General features: G+C 45.6%; 1 protein-coding gene across 2 annotated transcripts in view; it reads right to left on the reverse strand.

Moving 5' to 3' along the window:
- Positions 1–17476, reverse strand: part of LOC310834111 (carbonic anhydrase 15-like) — a 46314-nt gene extending 28838 nt beyond the window's left edge. The window contains exon 1 of one of the 2 annotated variants that reach the window (XM_083717514.1): positions 16970–17476. In XM_083717514.1, the coding sequence (XP_083573640.1) occupies positions 16970–17195 (226 nt within the window). In that variant the 5' untranslated portion in view covers positions 17196–17476. The remainder of the gene's footprint in view (positions 1–16969) is intronic. The other variant, XM_083717515.1, reaches the window with a different exon arrangement.
- Positions 17477–20610: the final 3134 nt, after the last annotated feature.

Genomic DNA, 20610 nt, shown 5'->3' on the forward strand with positions numbered 1-20610 from the left:
AACACCCTCTGGGAACAACCATCCAAGTAGGACTGGAACCACTGCAAATTGGTGACACCCACCCCTAGTTTGTAGAGTCTCTCCAGAAGGATACCATGGACGATGGTATCGAAAGCCGCTGAGTGGCCAAGAACAATCTACAGGGACATGTTTCCCTTGTCTCTCTCTCCACAGAGGTCATCGTACAGGGCGACTAGAGCAGTTTCTGTGTCAAAACCAGGCCTAAACCCCGCCTGAAATGGATCCAGAAAATCAGTTTTGTTATGTGTGCCGGCATGGTTGCTCGAGAGCGAACAGGCAAGACCCCCTCTGGTCTTTTCAAGGCTTTATTATCGGTACAAAAAGATTCACAGTGCAGTACGTCTCAATTCCATGTCTTGCTCAGTCACCAGCAGAATCTGGGAGTGGGTGGTCCTTAAACTTTCCCCCAGCAGAGTAGTCTTTTGACCCCCATCCTATGTCTCCCCTCTCTGCGCATAAACTGACTGTGCAGAGGGCATGGGCAGAGGGGGACCTGCCTCCCCCCCCCCACGCTTTGCTCCTGCTCGATGCTGTGGCTCTCCCTTGCATCCTCTGAGCCCTTCCCCACTGGAGGCGTGGCTTCCCTCCTCCGCAGAGGAAGTGCTGCTTCTCACAATCTTTGGGGGCTCCCTGTAACCCAGCTGCCCTTCCACCTCTCGCCTCTGAGCTGATGGCCGTTCCCTGACAAGTTTCTTCCAAAAGTGTCTTTGGCATCATAGAACTGTAGAGTTGAAAGAGACCCAAGGATAATCTAATCCAACCCCCTGAATTGCAGGGATATTCAGCTGGCCCATACAGGAATCGAACCGACTCCCTTGGCATTATCAGCACCGTGCTCTAACCAGCTGAGCCAGTGGCGTAGCGTGGGTTGTCAGCACCCGTGGCAAAGCAAGTAATTTGCGCCCCCTAACCCATGGATTTGCGCCCCCTAACCCTAACCCCCAGGTGTTGCGCCCGGTGCGGCCGGCCCCCCCTGCACCCCCCATGCTACACCACTGAGCTGAGCTTCTTTCTTTTTTTTAAGTCTTGAAAATTCAATTGTTTTATATACTAGCGAAAAGGGTTTGCAAAATACGTTATCAGCCGCATTACTATAAAGCGGGCGGGCGGCACATGTAAACCTGTTGATAATTTAGTTGGAGAAGATGATCTATCCGGGAACAGATGTTTCCATACAACCCTGAGGGAACAGCATCAGGAGAATCCCGTAGCAAAACTAAATAGAGGAATGAATATTGTAAAGATGCTTGTGAGATGGGGAAATGTTTGTGTTGTTTTTTTTATGCCCATGTTTAGTTTATCTAGTTATCTTTTTATGCATCTGTGAAAAACCAATAAAAATTAGGTTAGAAATCTTTTGTCAGCATTTCAGTGCAAATTACTCCTTACCAACACATTTGTGCGATCAATACTCCCCCAATGTAATGCATTTTTTATATGTTGTTTTCACAAAGCTATGCCCTCTTTAGGCATATTTTTCTTGATGCAAGTGATTTTGTACCCAGAATTGGGTTGGAGAACTGCATCACAACATCTGTAGAAGTATGGAGTGCGGGGGGAAAGGTGGCTGTACTTCAGTTGGTGTGTCGTTTTCAAAAGTGTGAATTTGGTAGGTGTTAGGTTGTGGGTGAACATATCAGACGACACAGCGATTCTTCAAACAGCTCTTGTTTATTCACAGGCCAGAACAGAACTGAACTGAAGGGTTCAGTCAGCCTGCTTATATAGAGCTCCAGTACAATGTAACTGTAACAATTTTCTAAAACTATCCAATCACTGAATGTCACTTTCCATCCCTTATTTGCATAACTATCTACAGTATCCCCCTGCTGGCCCAGGGTGAGAACTTCAGTACATAACAGTAGCATTAAGACCCACACCAAACCAAATTGCTTCCCCAACCACTGTCATTGAAATTCTAATCAATATTGATCCAGAGCAGATTCCAACGTATAGTTAGCAGAGTAAAAACATAAACATGTTGCAGGATTCCCCAAAAGTAGACCAGAGGCCATTGTATTTCAGCAGAGCTTTACAGCTACTGAAGGCAAATGAGCATAATGGTCACGAATCCAATACATTCGGGATTGACACTGTCTGTAAGAAATCCAGTTGCAGCAGACTTAACTTAAAATTACAATAAGTCTAAACCTTAACACTAAGCATACTATGTACAAAACACCACACCAGAAGGAAAAAAAGAGACAGAAAAGAGTGAAACCCAGGCTCTCCTTCTGGCCTTACTTTTATAGTCAGCATGACCTTGACAGAAACAGATAACAGATCCAGTTTAAGCCAGCTCTATTCAGCTTCTCTGAAGGAATAACCCAAACATCATGAACCTTCTGCTTCTTTCACACAGAAAAGCTTCCAGAACCCTCATGAATTAATTAGAATAGGAAAGATCTCTACACATCAGATCAATACTTTATGCGCTAAGAAATGCAAACTGACGGCCATTACTCTCTCTCTCTCTCCCTCTCTTTTCCCCAAAGGCAAGAAAGAGTTCAGCTCAGGATCTGAGCCCTTTCTAGCAGTTGTGCAGTTAAGGCAGGCATAGGCAAGCACGGCCCTCCAGATGTTTTGGGACTACAACTACCATCATCCCTAACCACTGGTCCTGTTAGCTAGGGATGATGGGAGTTGTAGTCCCAAAACATTTGGAGGGCCGAGTTTACCTATGCCTGAGTTAAGGCCTGCATATGGGGCAGTTCTCCAGCAACATCAGCGGCCCTCAGCCAATTCCAGCCACCTTCCTTCCTGAAACCTGTCCAGGGGATGTCATTGCCTCTTAGCTCCCTCCTCCTTGGAACATAAGAAGAACCAGCTAGATCAAACCTACAGCCCTGTTGGTCCAACATCCTGTTCTCCCAGTGGTCAACCAAATTCCTGCAGGTGACCCGCAAGCATGACTGGAGTACAGCATCATCTTTCCCCTTGTATGGCTTCCAGCAACTAGTACCCAGAATGTAGCTGCTTCCAACTATGGAGGCAGCGCAGAGCCATCAGGACTCATAGTCATCAATAGCTTTCTCCTCCATGAGTTTGTTCAATTATCTTTTAAAGTGGCCGCCGAGGCCAGATAACACCAGTCCTGAATGAACTACATTGGCTCCCAGTACATTTCCGAGCACAATTCAAAGTGTTGGTGCTGACCTTTAAGGCCTGAAATGGCCTCAGCCCAGTATAGCAGAAGGAGCATCTCCACCCCCATTGTTCAGCCCGGACACTGAGGTCCAGCACCGAGGGCCTTCTGGCTGTTCCCTCAATGTGAGAAGTGAAGCTACAGGGAACCAGGCAGAGGGCCTTCTCGGTGGTGGCACCCGCCCTGTGGAACGCCCTCCCACCAGATGTCAAACAACTATCTGACTTTTAGAAGACATCTGAAGGCAACCCTGTTTAGGGAAGTTTTTAATGTTTGATATTTTGTTGTGTTTTTAACATTCTGTTGGGAGCTGCCCAGAGTGGCTGGGGAAACCCAGCCAGATGGGTGGGGTATAAATGATAAATGATGATGATGGCGATGATGATGATCGAAGTTGGAGGCCCTCACTGCCTCCTGGAGGTCCCAGGTCCTGACTCAGTATGGCTGCTTCTTAGCAGGGGAAGGTCCAGAGCTCAGCAGAGAACATCAGAAGGTCTCAGGTTCCACCTCCAAGTAGGTTTCCCTGCTTGGGAAGGACCCCTGCATGGAATCTTGAAGAGCTGCTGTCATTCAGTGCAGGCAGTATGGAGCTAGCTAGGTCTAACTCGGTTTAACGTAGTTTCCTAGATTCCTCCCTACCTCCTTTCTCCGTAGAAGCAATCAGGAAAAGCAAGTGTCGGATTTGGACTCAGCTCTGTTGGGCAGGCTAGTTTCCACCATGCTTGGAATGTCATCCAAGACGCAGTGAACCCAGAGAAATGAGCACAGGTAGCATAAGACTCTCGCGCACACAAACACACCCAAACGCTGCCAACGCTGCCTTCTCAGGCTGCGACCGATGGAAGTAATGAGGAAGTTTGTTTTGTGCAGCAAGAACGGGGTGAGTTCCACCCTGTGGCCTCCTCAATGTGCGCTTATTAGCTATCAGTCATTCTGCTCCATCCTTTCCCAGCTGGAGAAAACCAGAGGAGCCTTTGATTCACTTATTGGTTGGCGACAGCTGTGTCTGAACCAAAGCAGAGGCGCAGGCAGGTAGAGGTGTTGAGGAGAACCCTCAAGCAAATCCTTTTCGTTCCAACTTTCCAAATTTTTGTTTTAAGTGAGATTTATCTTGCAGATCCAGAATTATTATTATTTTCGCCAGGAGGAAAGCAGGTTTTCAAAGTCTGTTAAACTCAGTTTGGCACTGGAAAATTGAAGCACCTGGTCTCAGGCTGGGGTGGCAGTGTCACCCGAGTGCAGCAGCGACTGTCCCCACTTGTGATTCCCAGGACTTGGAATTCTGAAGCATATTGCCTCTGACCGTGCGGGATGGAACAGAGCCTGATCTTCCATAAGTGCTAAAGTCTGTCTGTCTGTCTGTCTCTCTTTCTGTCTGTCTGTCTTGTGGGATGTAACATAAGCAGTCAAGTGGAGCATCTCCACCCCCATCATTCTGCCCGGACACTAAGGTCCAGTGCCAAGGGCCTTCTGGCAGTTCCCTCATTGCAAGAAGCAAAGCTACAGGGAACCAGGCAGAGGGCCTTCTCGGTAGTGGCGCCCGCCCTGTGGAATGCCCTCCCATCAGATGTCAAAGCAATAAACAACTACCTGACATTCAGAAGACATCTTAAGGCAGCCCTGTTCAGGGAAGTTTTTAATGTGTGACATTTTAGTATATTTTTGGTCTCTGTGGAAGCCGCCCAGAGTGGCTGGGGAAACCCAGCCAGATGGGCGGTGTACAAATAATAAATTATTATTATTATTATTATTATTATTATTATTATTATTATTAAGTACAACACTTCCTGTTTGCCCAGAGTGGACACACAGGGGGGTATTACTCCAACTAGGAGGACTTCCTGTCACCCCTGGTCTGGAGTTCCTCCCCCTGCATGTGACCAGGTAGGTGGGCAGGACCCTGGAAGACCCCATAAAAGGGGCTGGTCACGCAGCCATCTTCCTCTTCCTCCTCCTCCTCTTCTTCTTCTTCATGCCATGCTCTCCTGAAACTGATGTATTTTGCTGTCTGCTGGTTCTCAGCCAGCAGGACATGGGCTCATTCCCATATGGGATAAACTCAAACCCTCTTCTGTAACTCTAAGCTAAAGCCTGCCTTCAGGGATCCAACCATGAACTGAATGTGAGTAAACTTATTGTTACTTTTAAAAGAAGCTTTATTCTTTTTAGGAGAGATTAAAAGGGGACTTACCAGGAACAAAACCCAATTTGAACAAAGCCAGATTGGATTGCTTGCGTAAAGAGATTCAAACGAATCTACCAACTAGCTTCCTGCTATATATTTGGGAATGTCACTCTGCTGCTGACTCACAAACGTGATTTAGGAAGGATACTATTAAATCAATATATCCCCTCCTAGTATCTACATTCCCACATGTCTGTCTGTCTCTCATAGTGACTTGTCTGTAGAAAGCTTCCCTTTGACTGGCCAAGTGATGGCAGCTGGGAAGGCCAGTTCCAGAAGATGGAACATTTGACGAGGCCCCCAAAACTGAAGATGCTCCATGACTCTAGCAGTGCTATCATCTCCACTTCGCACAGAATATTGAAGAGTATCAGACCCAGTCTGAGACCCCACTGGCTCTACACCTTAAATGCAGCATCCTACCACATCAAACAGTTACAAAGGTAGAAGTAAAGGGACCCCTAACCATTAGGTCCAGTCGTGGCCAACTCTGGGGTTGCGGCGCTCATCTCGCTTTATTGGCCAAAGGAGCCAACATACAGGTCATGTGGCCAGCATGACTAAGCCGCTTCTGGTGAACCAGAGCAGCACAAGGAAACGCAATTTCCCTTCCCGTCTGAGTGGTACCTATTTATCTACTTGTACTTTGACGTGCTATCGAACTGCTAGGTTGGCAGGACCAGGGACCGAGCAATGGGAGCTCACCCCGTCGCGGGGCTTCGAACTGCCAACCTTCTGATCGGCAAGTCCTAGGCTCTGTGGTTTAACCCACAGCGCCACCCGTGTCCCTTCAAACAGTTATGGCTTTCCCCAAATAATTCTGGGAGCTGTAGTTTGTTAAGAGTGCTGAGAGTTGTTAGAGCTCCCTACTTATCTCAGAAAACTATAGTTTCCAGAATTCTCTGGGAAGAGGGATTGATTGGCTTTAAAAGAAGATTGGACAAATTCATGGAGGAAAGGGCTATCCATGGATGAGACTGTAAGTAAGAGCCAGGGAGTGGAGTTGAAATCAAAGATGAGGAGGAGCAAAGAGCACCATCTAGTGATCATGGCATCAAACTCCACTGCCCTTCAGAAGGAGAAAGTCAAGAAATATCAGCTGTCCTGTCATTGACAGCAAGCCTTTCCTTCTGTTTAAAAGTGACGGCTGGTGAAATGGTCCACCAAGCTTAGTCTGCCCTTAGTTAGGCTCCACTGGTCTGCCTTCTTACTGACAACCAGCCCAGGGCATGGCCCAGGCTGCCAGCTTCTTCTTCCTCCTTTCAGTATTGACTCAGCAGTGAGGAGGAGGGAGAGAGCATTAGCTGCATCATTGGCTCTGCCTGTCAGTTGGTTTGGGGGTTTTGGTGTCCCCTGCTGGTTTCTTCCCTGCCTGCCACCCTACCAGTCCGGACGGGCCACAGAAGCTACAAATCCAGAAAGGAAACTCCATGTGGATCCTTTGTTGTTCTTGCTGACATGTGCAAAATAAAAAAAATGATCTAACAACTTCTTCTTTGGCGATCCCTCGTAGCCGAGTAAGATTGTCTTCCATAAACACAGTCTTAACACTGAGTCCGTAAGTGACTGGGGAGGCCAATTCTGGATCCACATGTCCTTCCACAGTGGGGACAGAGGTTTCCAGGCAGGAGTTGATCACGGTGAGGGTTTGCCAAGCATGCCTTTCTCTTAGCACATTTCTCCCTTTTGCCCTGAGTTTGAGCGTCTTCAAAGCCCATGACACCTTTGGTAAAGGATATTCTCCAATTGGAGCACTCGCAGGCCAATGTTTATCAGTTGCCGGTGTTTATACTACATTTTTTTAGATTTGCCTTGAGAGAGTCTTTAAACCTCTTTTGTTGACCACTAGCATTACACTTTCCATTTTTAAGTTTGGAATAGAGTAGTTGCTTTGGAAGACAATAATCAGGCATCTGCACAACATGACCAGTCCAACAAAGTTAATGTTGAAGAATCATCGCTTTGACATTTCCCCCCTCCAACATATTTTCATTTTTCACTTCCCAGTGAGCATTCTCCAAATGCACTTGAGCACGTGCGGTCTTCATGGCGATGTTTATTAATTTTCCTTTAAGGGTTTGTCTTCCTGATAATTTTTTGAACTTCTGCAAACTGAGGTTTTACCCATGTTTGCAGATGTCTTCATCTTGTGTTCCTGTTTTCATTATGTGAGCCAATGGCACTCACAGCCTGAGCATTGTGAAAAACAGGAGGAACTGATGGGGCCAAAATTCCGCTATATAAAAGAAATAAACTATCCAGAATGGCAGAATTTGATGGTGATGACTGCAATCCTAACCCTATCTACGTACTAGAATATAAAAGGTAAAAAAGGTAAGGAGCCCTGGACAGTTAAGTCCAGTCAAAGGTGACTATGGGGTTGTGGCACTCATCTCGCTTCAAGCCGAGGGAGTTTGTCCACAGATAGCTTTTCCGGGTCATGTGGCCAGCAGGACTAACCGCTTCTGGCACAACAGAACACCGTGATGGAAACCAGAGCACATGGAAATGCCGTTTACCTTCCTGCAGCAGCAGTACCTGTTTATCTACTTGCTCACAGAAACACTGTTTACCTTCCCGCTGCAGCGGTACCTATTTATCTACTTGCACTGGTGTGCTTTCGAACTGCTAGGTTGGCAGGAGCTGGGACAGAGCAACGGGAGCTCACTCTGTCGCGGGGATTCGATCCACTGACTTTCCAATCACCAAGCCCAAGAGGCTCAGTGGTTTAGACCACAGTGCCACCCATATCCCATTAGAATATAAGAACCTAAGGCAAGCCTGCCGGATCAGACCACTGGCCCATCTAGTCCAGCATCCTGTTCTCATAGTGGCTGACCCAAAGCATGAGAGAATCCTGCAAGCAGGGCATGAACACAACAGCACTCTGCCCACCTGCAATTCCCAAGCAACTGATCTTTCAGAGGCTTAATGCTTCTGTGGAGGGAGAACTTGGCCACAATGACTAGTAGCCGCTGATAGCCTTGAACTCCATAGATTTGTCTGATCTGCTTTTAAAGCCATCCAAGTGAGCATGTCACCTCCCACTTGCTCGTAGGAAAGTCAGACCATCCCCTTGATCCTTTTGCTTGCCATCTTGACTGCCCTATCCAGTAGGATCTGCTTCTGAGTACATCTGGTTAGGATTGCTCTGTTAGTTAGATTAAACGAAGGAAGCTAATTATTTAAGCTTGTGTTTATCTGCTGTCCAAAATTCGAATTTTCTTATTGGCCCAATAAGACATGTTCTTATTGGCCCAATAAGACATGTTCTTATTGGCCCAATAAGACAAGTCTCACCTCCAGACTGGATTATAGTAACTCGCTCTACGTGGGGCAGCCCTTGAGACTGACCCAGAAACTCCAGCGGGTGCAGAATGCCGCGGCGAGACTCCTTATGGGGTCTTCGCTGCGAGATCACGTTCATCCAGTCCTATACCAGCTGCACTGGCTCCCGGTGGAGTACAGGATCAGGTTTAAGGTGCTGGTTTTAACCTTTAAAGCCCTATACGGCCTGGGACCCTCGTACCTACAGGACCGCCTCTCCTGGTATGTCCCATGGAGGAACTTACAGTCTTCAAACAAAAACATCTTGGAGGTCCCAGGCCACAGGGAGGTTAAGCTGGCTTCAACTAGAGCCAGGGCTTTTTTGGCTGTGGCTCCGATCTGGTGGAACCCTCTGTCACAAGAGACTAGGGCCCTGCGGAACTTGACATCTTTCCGCAAGGCCTGCAAGACAGAGCTGTTCCACCAGGCCTTTGGCCAGGGCACAGCCTGACCCCCTCCTCTGGCAATCCTCACAGAACTCTAGCCCAATGGTTGCCATTGAACTGATTTTATAATGAAATGATTTTAGAATGTTGTATCATTTTACTGTTGTTAGCCGCTCTGAGCCCGGCTTCGGCTGGGGAGGGCGGGATATAAATAAAATTTTATTATTATTCTTATTCCACGGTTGAGATTTGACTGATGCATCATAAACACCAGTGCTGTTAGATGCTGCACTAGATGGATCAATGGTTGGACTTGCCAGCAGACAGATTCCTGTATTCAGCGGATGAACTGTAGCTCAATGATAGAGCAGCTGCTTAATAATAATAATAATAATAATAATAATAATAATAATATGGCTTTTTTCAACCGGAGCTCACCAGAGCTCAGCTCCAGCACCTCTTAGGTGGACGCCATTGCCATTCTAAAGAAACAATGATGTGTTCCAGCACCTCTTTTTCTAAAAAAAATAGCACTTATTACTATTGTTGTTGTTAATTTGATTTATATGTCACCCTTTATCAAAAGTTCCCAGGGCAGTGTTCAGCATTACATTTAGTCTATCTATAACCTACCAGGCACCATTGATTTCATCCCCAAATCTAAATCATCTCAGTTGCCACTTGCAGCAGTGAATCTTTTCCATGCTAATATTTTTAATATTTTTTATTTCTTGAGCACCCAAACCCTTCCTAGCAAATACCAACCAATTCCAATGAGACTACATTGAATCAGCTCCAAACCTGTTGACTCAGTTTGTTGGTGGTTTTCCTTCTTTTTCTTCTTCTTCTCCTTTTTTAAGTAATAGGCTCTAAGTAAAAAAACCCAACACTCATATCCTGCTTGGCAGAGAACAAATGTGTTTGACAGTAGGAAGCAACGCCATCCCTGCTGAGCTACAAATTGAATGGCACTGCAGAGAAAATACTGCACGCTCATTTCATTCATCCATCCATCCACCCCCCAGGGACGCCAGGGAGCTCAGGAGCTCAGAGATAATAGCCAATGGATTCACAGGAAGTGAAAGTGAAGGATGAAGAGGGTGAGAGGTCATTGGGGTCACTGGGGGGTGTTGGGGGATTGGGCACTGCTGAGTTGTTGTTTTTAAAAAACCTAACTAGCTTTAACAAACTAGCTGTGTGAGTTGTCTGGAGACAGTTGGAGGATGGATGGCAGTTAACAGATTGAATCCTGACAAGACAGAAGTACTGTTTTGGGGGGACAGGGGACGAGTGGGTGTGGAGGATTCCCTGGTCCTGAATGGGGTAACAGTGCCCCTGAAGGACCAAGTGCGCAGCCTGGGAGTCATTTTGGACTCACAGCTGTCCATGGAGGCGCAGGTCAATTCTGTGTCCAGGGCAGCTGTTTACCAGCTCCATCTGGTACGCAGGCTGAGACCCTACCTGCCCACTCTGTCTCCCCAGAGTGGTGCATGCTCTAGTTATCTCCCACTTGGACTACTGCAATGTGCTCTACATGAGGCTATCTTTGAAGGTGACCCTGAAACCACAACTAATCCAGAATGCTGCAGCTAGACTGGTGACTGAGAGTGGCTGCCAAGACCATATAACACCAGTCCTGAAAGAACTACATTGGCTCCCAGTGCGTTTCTGAGCACAATTCAAAGTGTTGGTGCTGACCTTTAAAGCCCTAAACAGCCTCGGCCCAGTATACCTGAAGGAGCATCTCCACCCCCATCGTTCTACCCAGACACTGAAGTCCAACTCCAAGGGCCTTCTGGTGGTTCCCTCACTGTGAGAAGTGAGGTTACGGGGAACCAGGCTGAGAGCCTTCTCGGTAGTGGTGCCCTCCCATCAGATGTCAAGGAAATAAACAATGATCTGACTTTTAGAAGGCATCTGAAGGCAGCCCTGTTTAGGGAAGTTTTTAATGTTCGATGTTTTGTTGTGTTTTTAATATCCTGTTGGAAGCCACCCAGAGTGGCTGGGGAGGCCTGGCCAGATGCGTGGGGGGTATAAATATGTTGTTGTTGTTGTTGTTGTTGTTGTTGTTGTTGTTGTTGTTGTTGTTAACAAAGAGAAATAACAGAAAAAGGTGCAACACAAAAGCTAACACCAGAAAGCTAACACAACATGAGAGTCTCCAACCACACTGTACTCAGCCCCTGGTTTTTAAGTGCCCCTTCACCGATTCCAGCGTCACCTCCTGCTCAAACCTCTGCCAATGTTTAAAATTGTCACTTTTTCCCTCTTAGTACTTTTCCACCCCTGCTTTAGTCAAGTCCCTGGCTGTTGTTGAACACCACCATTTTCCTCTCAGTGTTTCTCCATCCACACTTTACTCAGTGGCGTAGCGTGGGTTGTCAGCACCCGGGGCAAGGCAAGTAATTTGCGCCCCCTTACCCGTGGATTTTAGCACTCGAGTCTCTTCCGCGCCCCCCTCCCCCCGATGTTGCGCCCGGTGCGGCCGGCCCCCCCTGCACACCTCACGGTATGCCACTGACTTTACTCAAACTCCAGCCACTGTTTCTAGCAGGCACTTTTCCCCCTTTCAGTATTCCTCCTTTCCCTGTGTACTCTAACTTCTCCCTCTTCTGTTCCTAAGCTGCCTCGCTTGAGAAAGATCAAGGATGTAGAGCCTTCAAGTATTCCATAGTTCTTTACTAAAAACCTCTCCTCTTGTTTAAAACTGCCATTTCCCTCTTGGTTTCTCCCACTCCAACCTTATTCAAATTTGGGTCGTCATTTTAAATCACCACTTTCCCCCTCTTAATGTCACTCCCTTCTCAGCCACTGCTGTTTCACAACCTGCTTTCCTTTTTGCTCCCCTGACTCCATGCAAATCCAGCATTGGTGAGGACACAGTCTCCAATGACGGCTGCACAATGACATCCTTATTTTTTTATTATATTGAGAGATAAAAAGAAATATAATGCTCTTAGTACGTATTGACATTCCACATTTCCTCTGCAATATTTTCTGGGATTATTTGTCCTGTGTCATTCGTATTTGCTCCAATTGTTATCATTACACGTTAGGCTTATTTCTATGGGGTTTTTTAATCATTTTGTATGCATATATATTTCATTACAAGTGTGAGATGAGAGAGAGAGAGAGAGAGAGAGAGAGAGAGAGAGAGAGAGCGCGCGTAAGTATTGGTCATTGACATTCATTCCAAGTATCTTGAGGGTCAAAGATGAATGCTCTTCCATTAATATATATATATGTTTCTATATCTGTGTCAAAATTAGAAACAGCTAGCCTAACAACCAGAAGATCTGGGAGCAACAGCTGGAGGGGACCATGCAAGAAAGAAAGCTAATGTTTGTTGTTCGTGGTGGTGCAGTTTAATTTCTCACTTAGAAATGAAATGGTCTCTCAGGGTAGTACTTGGGCCAGAAATATTTTATTTTTAACCAACTGTTTATCTCTTCTTGAAAGTAAGGGTCCAATCCTTCCATGTGTGTATGTGTGTGTGTGTGTGTGTGTGTCACTCCACAAGTAATATCCAAAGATAGCCCCACACAGAGTACACCCATGGAAAATAATAGCCATGACAAACCTAGGCCTATTAATTTCAATGGTTCCATTCTGAATAAAATATAGTTGCATATGTGTGGAAAGGGAAAGAAATAAGGCTCAGTGGAGTTCTCCTGCGTTCTTAAGAACATATCAATACAGTGGAACCTCTATTTGTGACCATAATACATTCCGGAGGTCTGTCTGGAGGTCGAAACGGGTTGCTGGAAGAGGCGCCGTTGTGCGCATGTGTGAACGCTGGCAAACCCACCGGTTACTTCTAGGTTTGCCGCGGTCATGACTTGGAACAACCGTAAGAAGAGGCAATGGTAAGTAGAGGTTCGACTGTAGTTTGTTTAGTGCAAGACACATGCTTTAGTTAAAATGGGTAGTTTTTAGTTGCATCCTTGCTTGTATCTTCCTATATACATAAAAAGGTAAGGTTGTCATCACACAGCTCCCACTGGAGGACTGGCAGTGCCACATCACAATCCTGGATTTTCATGGAGGAAATTTCAAGAGGCCAAGAAAAGCGGACTTAGCATGGGTATAGCATCTAGATCAAGGGAAGTAATAGTGCCACTGTATTCTGCTCTGGTCAGACCTCACCTGGAGTACTGTGTCCAGTTCTGGGCACCACAGTTCAAGAAGGACACTGACAAACTGGAACGTGTCCAGAGGAGGGCAACCAAAATGGTCAAAGGCCTGGAAACGATGCCTTATGAGGAACGGCTAAGGGAGCTGGGCATGTTTAGCCTGGAGAAGAGGAGGTTAAGGGGTGATATGATAGCCATGTTCAAATATATAAAAGGATGTCACATAGAGGAGGGAGAAAGGTTGTTTTCTGCTGCTCCAGAGAAGCAGACACGGAGCAATGGTTCCAAACTACAAGAAAGAAAATTCCACCTAAACATTAGGAAGAAGAACTTCCTGACAGTAAGAGCTGTTTGACAGTGGAATTTGCTGCCAAGGAGTGTGGTGGAGTCCCCTTCTTTGGAGGTCTTTAAGCAGAGGCTTGACAACCATATGTCAGGAGTGCTCTGATGGTGTTTCCTGCTTGGCAGGGGGTTGGACTCGATGGCCCTTGTGGTCTCTTCCAACTCTATGATTCTATGATTCTATGGGGTGGGGAAACTCTAGGCAGAGGCAAATTCAGGGGAAAGTGACCCTTTCGATCACACTGGGCACAAAGCCTTGGGTGTGCCACCAGGGGTACTACAACCATAATATGTAATGAAAGGAAGGGGCGCTAAACAGGGTGCCGCTGAAATTTGGGACCCCAAGGTCTGCTACTACTCTAGGGGGTTAATGTGAGGGGTGGGCAGGTGGTTAGTGAGTGGAGTCAGCATGGGCACAGTCGTGTGCATGTCTGTGTGCCAAAATCAAACTTTTTTATTTCTATTTTCATTGAGTTGTAGTCACCTAAATTCTACTCAGAGTAGAATTTCCCACTGGGATTATTAGTAAACATTAGTAAGTTCATCCTCTGAGGCCCTTCTCCCTTTGAGGATGGTAAAACAAGCACAGGCCTTTTCAGTGATGGCTTCCTGCTTCTTTTCAGCCAGACTTTTGGTCTTTCGCTTGGTAGTATACCTGACGGAGCGTCTCCACCTCCATCGTTCAGCCCAGACACTGAGGTCCAGCGCCGAGGGCCTGCGAGAAGTGAAGTTACAGGGAACCAGGCAGAGGGACTTTTCGGTAGTGGCACCCACCCAGTGGAACACCCTCCCATCACAATGTCAAGGAGATAAAGAACTATCTGACTTTTAGAAGACATCTGAAGGCAGCACTATTTAGGGAAGATTTTAATGTTTGAAGTTTTATTCTGTTTTTAGTGTTCTGTTGGGAGCTGCCCAGGGTGGCTAGGGAAAACCAGCCAGATGGGTGGGGTTTAATTAATTATTATTATTATTATTATTATTATTATTATTATCATTATTATTATTATTATTAAGTTTTAGATGCTGTGGCCTTCATGAGCAAGTGGGGTGTGTTAGACTGCCTTTTATGTATATACATGTTTTAAGCTTTTATTTTAGTTTTATATTAGTTTAAACTTTTGCATTATATTGTAAATGGCTTTAAGTTTACTGGTCATTTTAAAAGGTGACTAATAAGTGCAATAAATAATAGCAGTCATGTACGTCAACTTCCATGGATCTACTCTGAGTAGGACTAACGTGGAATATCACCCATTGCCATTTCTGTTGGAATAACACACATTTATTATTACTGTTCTCTATTTGTTTTGTTTTTGATTACCAGCTTTCTGTATACTGCGATCCTGGAGTGCCCTCGCCATAGCTGAGAATTTGGTTCAGAAAAATCACCTCCCATCAGCAAATCAGAGTGACTCCAAATCGACTTTCACCAACCGCCCCCTTAAAATGCATTTGTGGTTGATTCCCCTGTGGGGGCAGTTGCATCACTCTGGATTTACACCCAACCTGAGTGAAATATATTCAGAGTTGAGAGTGGATTTCATGCTCTTTATTCAGCTCATAGTGGTGAGGAAGGATAGAAGTTCCCCCAGAATGTCTGCTTTATATACATTATTTACACAATGGGCCCCACGTGATTGGCTAATTCTGGGATTCACCTGTAGGCCAATCTGGTTGCGGATTCACTTCCACCTGGAGCTGGATTGGGTGGCTCCTGTGGACCAATCAGGCTGCTGCATTCTGAATCCAATTGTTCTAGGACCAATCAGGCTGCTGCATTCTGAATCCTATTGTTCTAGGACCAATCAGACTGCTGCATTCTGGACCCTATTGTTCTAGGACCAATCAGGCTGCTGCCTTTTGGATCCTATTCAACTCAGTACATAACACTGAGAATCAAATCCACTGGAGTCAAGATGCGTGGCCAAATTTTACATTGACATGCGCACACTGTCAACGACTCCAGCAGGGGCCTCGATCCCAAATGCACCAACACATCCCTGCCTTTTGCAGCACCTCCATTAACACACCCTGCCAGTGGTTTGGTCGGGGGTGGCATGATCACAAGCATGGGCACATGCTGGAAAGATGCCAAGAGAGACGGCCATGTGGCCATTACAATGTGGCCACAGATCCAGTCTGAATATTCTCAAGGCTTAGGTGTGCATGCTACCTGCCATGAATCAGCCCTCTGAGATAATGATTCATTTAAAAGTATCTCCATCTCTCACACACAGCAACAGAACCCATCAGTGACTCCTGTTAAATAGGGAAGAGAGGACTTCAAAGTTCTGGCACAAGGATGCCTCTCTTTTAAGGTAAAGGGACCACTGACCATTAGGTCCAGTCGTGGCCGACTCTGGGGTTGCAGCGCTTGTCTCGCTTTATTGGCCGAGGGAGCCAGCGTACAGCTTCCAGGTCATATGGCCAGCATGACTAAGCCGCTTCTGGCGAACCAGAGCAGTGCACGGAAACGGCGTTTACCTTCCCGCCAGAGCAGTATCTATTTATCTACTTGCACTTTGACATGCTTTCGAACTGCTAGGTTGGCAGGAGCAGGGACCGAGCAACGGGAGCTCACCCCATCGCCATGATTCGAACCACTGACCTTCTGATTGGCAAGTCCTAGGCTCTGTGGTTTAACCCACAGCGCCACCCACGTCCTGCCTCTCTTTTAGCCCATCTGCAAATTACAAAGCACGGCGCTTAATCAAGATTGACACCCAGCCGAGGACGAACAATGGCAGCCCAGTCTGGAATTTGAGGGAGGTTTTTCTGTCTCGGTTCAACAGCAGCAGGAAGCGCTGAGGAGCCTCAACAGAGTTGGCCAAGGACCAACAGGTGTCTAGAGCAAGGTGGGTCCAGGTGGGAGATAAGGGGTTGCTGAACCCTGGTCTAAACTGCACTATTGACCAGCAATCCACCCACACTTTGAGAGGGTCCCTCCAACTTGTCATTTTTTGGGGGGGGGGTATTAGGTTCAGTTCACAATTCAAGGCAAACTCTACCCGATTTGAACCAAACCACAGCCACTCATCAAAATTCACACTTCTCCAGCAAGTAACATGTATTTTTTTAAAAAACAAAACAAAACCACACACACTAGGGCAAAACGTGCCTTAAAATGCATATATTTGGTTTTTTTTAAAAAAAAAATGGTGTATGAGGAACCGGCTTTGCCCAAAAAAATGTTTGTATTAGGTAAGGTTACAAAGAAAAACGAGGATATTGACACTAACACGAATTCTCACGGGGGCTGAGAATTTTTTTTTTTTTGCTTTAAAATGTAAATTGATGGGCAAAAGGTGGAGAGCGGAAGGGAAGACTGGACCAAACCGAGAAATTGAAATTTGACTAAAGCACCCATCCCTAACCACATCCATTCAGAAGAGAGATAAAGAGCATCATCTCTCAATGACCAGCTCACCTGCTGTGCCCGCTTGAATGACAAAAGGCAAAGTGAGAAAAGTTATCCCAGGAAGACGCAGCATCCTCATTGCAGCCAGACGGGTCCTGGCAGTCAGGAGACTCCCCGAGGGATGAGATGCGCTGGAAACCCCAGGCAGGGGGAAAGATCCAACAGTGTCCTCAGGTCTGTCTTCTGCGCCCTTCTTCTTCTTCCTCCTGCTGCTGAGGAGAAAGTCCCCGGGCATCAAACCCCCGACCGGAGGAAGCTCCTTCTACACCAGCCACGGCTGTCAAGAGAAGCCAGGGAAGAAGGGATTTCCAGCGCCAGCTCTTCTGTACCGGCTGCTGTTAAATATTCATCGCAAGGAGACCAAGGCTGAGCGCTTAACTCTTTGTCTCCTGACAAGAAGCAAGCCTAAAAATGAGGGGCAACAGGAGGGTTAACCCCCACTTGAAAAAGAATATGTATTTGCCAGCCCTGATATCTGACATCAGGGCTGGGCAGGATGCCAATGTGATCAAAAGGATCTTAAGGACAAGAAAGGCTTGCTATATCCAACAGCAGTCCCTATTTATTTTCAATTTTATTTATGCTTTTCATGTTTATACATCTCATTAATTTTACAATCGTTCCAACGTTTCAAAACTTGACTTCCTCCCCCCCCCCTCTTTCTGCGGTTCCGTAAATTTATTTTTTAATATCTTCTGCAGATCCAAATCCATTTAGTTTGCTCGTTTATTTATCTGCTTTAAATATATACTCTTATAAAACTGCAGGTGGTTACAATGTTCTTATCGGCTTGCAATTTATCTGTAAATATTAAATAAACCATTTCCATTCGTTTATATATAAAGTTTGTTATCTTGATTTCTTATCTTTCTGGTAAGCAGTCCCTATTTAAGTTCCTGGGATCTGGTTAATCACAGTCCTGCTTTGGACTTAGGGAATTTTTTATTTTTAAAAATTGCAGGGTGCCTTTTAAAAAAAGAGGATGTCTTAGCTATCCTTCTGTTGCATTAAGCAAACTGATTGCAAAACTTGCGACCAGTCCAGAGTGGTGATTTTTTTTTGGGGGGGGGTGTATTCTGCTATATCTCATTAATGCCAGTGCATGACCAACAGAGTGATCATTTTTGCTTTAGTCTTCATTCTACAATGCTTCCCCAATGTTGCTGTGTCATTACTGTCTAGAAGAGCACTCTTGGGGGGGGGGGACAAAAAAAAATCGGATTTGGGGTATAAAAAGTTACAGGATTTCAGCAGGATGTTAAAAGACATACATGCACTAGACACAAAACAGTGTGTCCATCCCCCCAAAAAACACACTGGCAAACAAATGATGAAAGCCATATCATTATGTATAATGGCCCCAGTACCTTCATGAGCTCAAATCAGCACAATAAGGAGAATGTCTCAAGGGAACCTTAGGATGGTGATGATGATGATGATGATAGTAATAGTAATAATAATAGTTTATACCCCGCCCATCTGGCTGGGTTTCCCCAGCCACTCTGGGTGGCTTCCAACAAAACATTAAAATACAATAATTCATCAGATAGTAAGAGCTTCCCTAAACAGGGCTGCCTTCAGATGTCTTCTAAAAATCAGATACAGTGGTACCTCAGGTTACATACAATTTACATTTTACCTCAGGTTACATACGCTTCAGGTTACAGACTCCGCTAACCTTGATTAACTCCATAACCTTGATGGCAGAAAGTGAGGAGAAATTAAAGAACCTTTTATTGAGGGTGAAAGAGGAGAGTGCAAAATATGGTCTGAAACTCAACATCAAAAAAACAAAGATCATAGCCACTGGACCCATCACCTCCTGGCAAATAGAAGGGGAAGAAATGGAGGCAGTGAGAGATTTTACTTTCTTGGGCTCCATGATCACTGTAGATGGTGACAGCAGCCATGAAATTAAAAGACACCTGCTTCTTGGGAGAAAAGCAATGAAAAACCTAGACAGCATCTTAAAAAGTAGAGACATCATCTTGCCAACAAAGGTCTGTATAGTAAAAGCTATGGTTTTCCCAGTAGTGATGTATGGAAGTGAGACCTGGACCATAAAGAAGGCTGGTTGTTGAAGAATTGATGCTTTTGAATTGATGCTTTTGAATTATGGTGCTGGAGGAGACTCTTGAGAGTCCCATGGACTGCAAGAAGATCAAACCTATCCATTCTTAAAGAAATCAGCCCTGAGTGCTCACTGGAAGAACAGATCCTGAAGCTGAGGCTCCAATACTTTGGCCACCTCATGAGAAGAGAAACTCCCTGGAAAAGTCCCTGATGTTGGGAAAGATGGAGGGCACAAGGAGAAGGGGACGACAGAGGACGAGATGGTTGGATAGTGTTCTCGAAGCTACCAGCATGAGTTTGAGCAAACTGTGGGAGGCAGTGGAAGACAGGAGTGCCTGGCGTGCTCTGGTCCATGGGGTCATGAAGAGTCGGACACGACTAAACGACTAAACAACAAATCCAGACATGTAGATGTTGAGGTGTTTTAATCTTTTTCTTTTTACTGTTAATTTTAATTATCTGTTTTTGACTGTTGTTAACTGTTTTTATTGATGGTTTTAGCATTTCTTGTAAACTGCTTGGAGGTTTTCCTACAATCAAGTGGTATATGCATTTTGTTAAATAAACCACAGAGGCTCTAATTTACTATTGCTTTGTTCTGCCTAGCGCACTGGCTTTTAAAACAAGTCGTTAATTCAAAGCTCTTGGAATTTTGGACAAAGAAGAGGAAGCAGAAGGGAATCCAGATCAGGAAGGACAGTGAAGGCATTTCAAGCATGGTCTCTCCTCCACCATGAGGGCTAACTGCTTGATATTTTAAAGATGCAGGGGAATCAGATTCTCCGGCTATGATTGTAACTTGTAGGATGTGGAATATACACATAGCCTAATGTACAGTTGGGACGCGGGTGGCGCTGTGGGTTAAAGCACAGAGCCTAGGACTTGCCAATCAGAAGGTCGGCGGTTCGAATCCCCACGACGGGGTGAGCTCCTGTTGCTCGGTCCCTGCTCCTGCCAACCTAGCAGTTCAAAAGCACCTCAAAGTGCAAGTACGGTAGATAAATAGGTACCGCTCTGGCGGGAAGGTAAACAGCGTTTCTGTGCACTGCTCTGGTTCGCCAGAAGCAGCTTAGTCATGCTGGCCACACGACCCGGAAGCTGTACGCTGGCTCCCTCGGCCAATAAAGCGAGATGAGCACTGCAACCCCAGAGTTGGCCATGACTGGACCTGATGGTCAGGGGTCCCTTTACCTTTACCTTTAATGTACAGTTGAACAACACCATATTGGTGAGAGCTCATTCTCTGCATTGTTATGTTTTAAGAGAAGTCACATGCCCTAAGTGTCATTTTTGAGAAATGGTAAGCAACATTAATCGGGTGCATGCAGCCGTTATTGTCATCGATCAATACATGCAACATGATTTACAATATAATAGGAGGGCTGTGAGCTAAAAGCAAAATGAAAAAAAAAAAACAAGAAAAATCAGATTCTACATCAGTATTCTCTTTGAAAACTCAAAGACAATGTGCAAATATCTCCTCATTTTGCCCAATTAATAATGATTTCTATTAGTTTTCAATTACAATAATAGCCTCATTATGACAATACCAATTTATAATACAATTATTAATACCA

Source organism: Podarcis gaigeae, assembly GCF_964106915.1.
Source record: "Podarcis gaigeae genome assembly, chromosome: 16".
NCBI lineage: Eukaryota > Metazoa > Chordata > Lepidosauria > Squamata > Lacertidae > Podarcis > Podarcis gaigeae.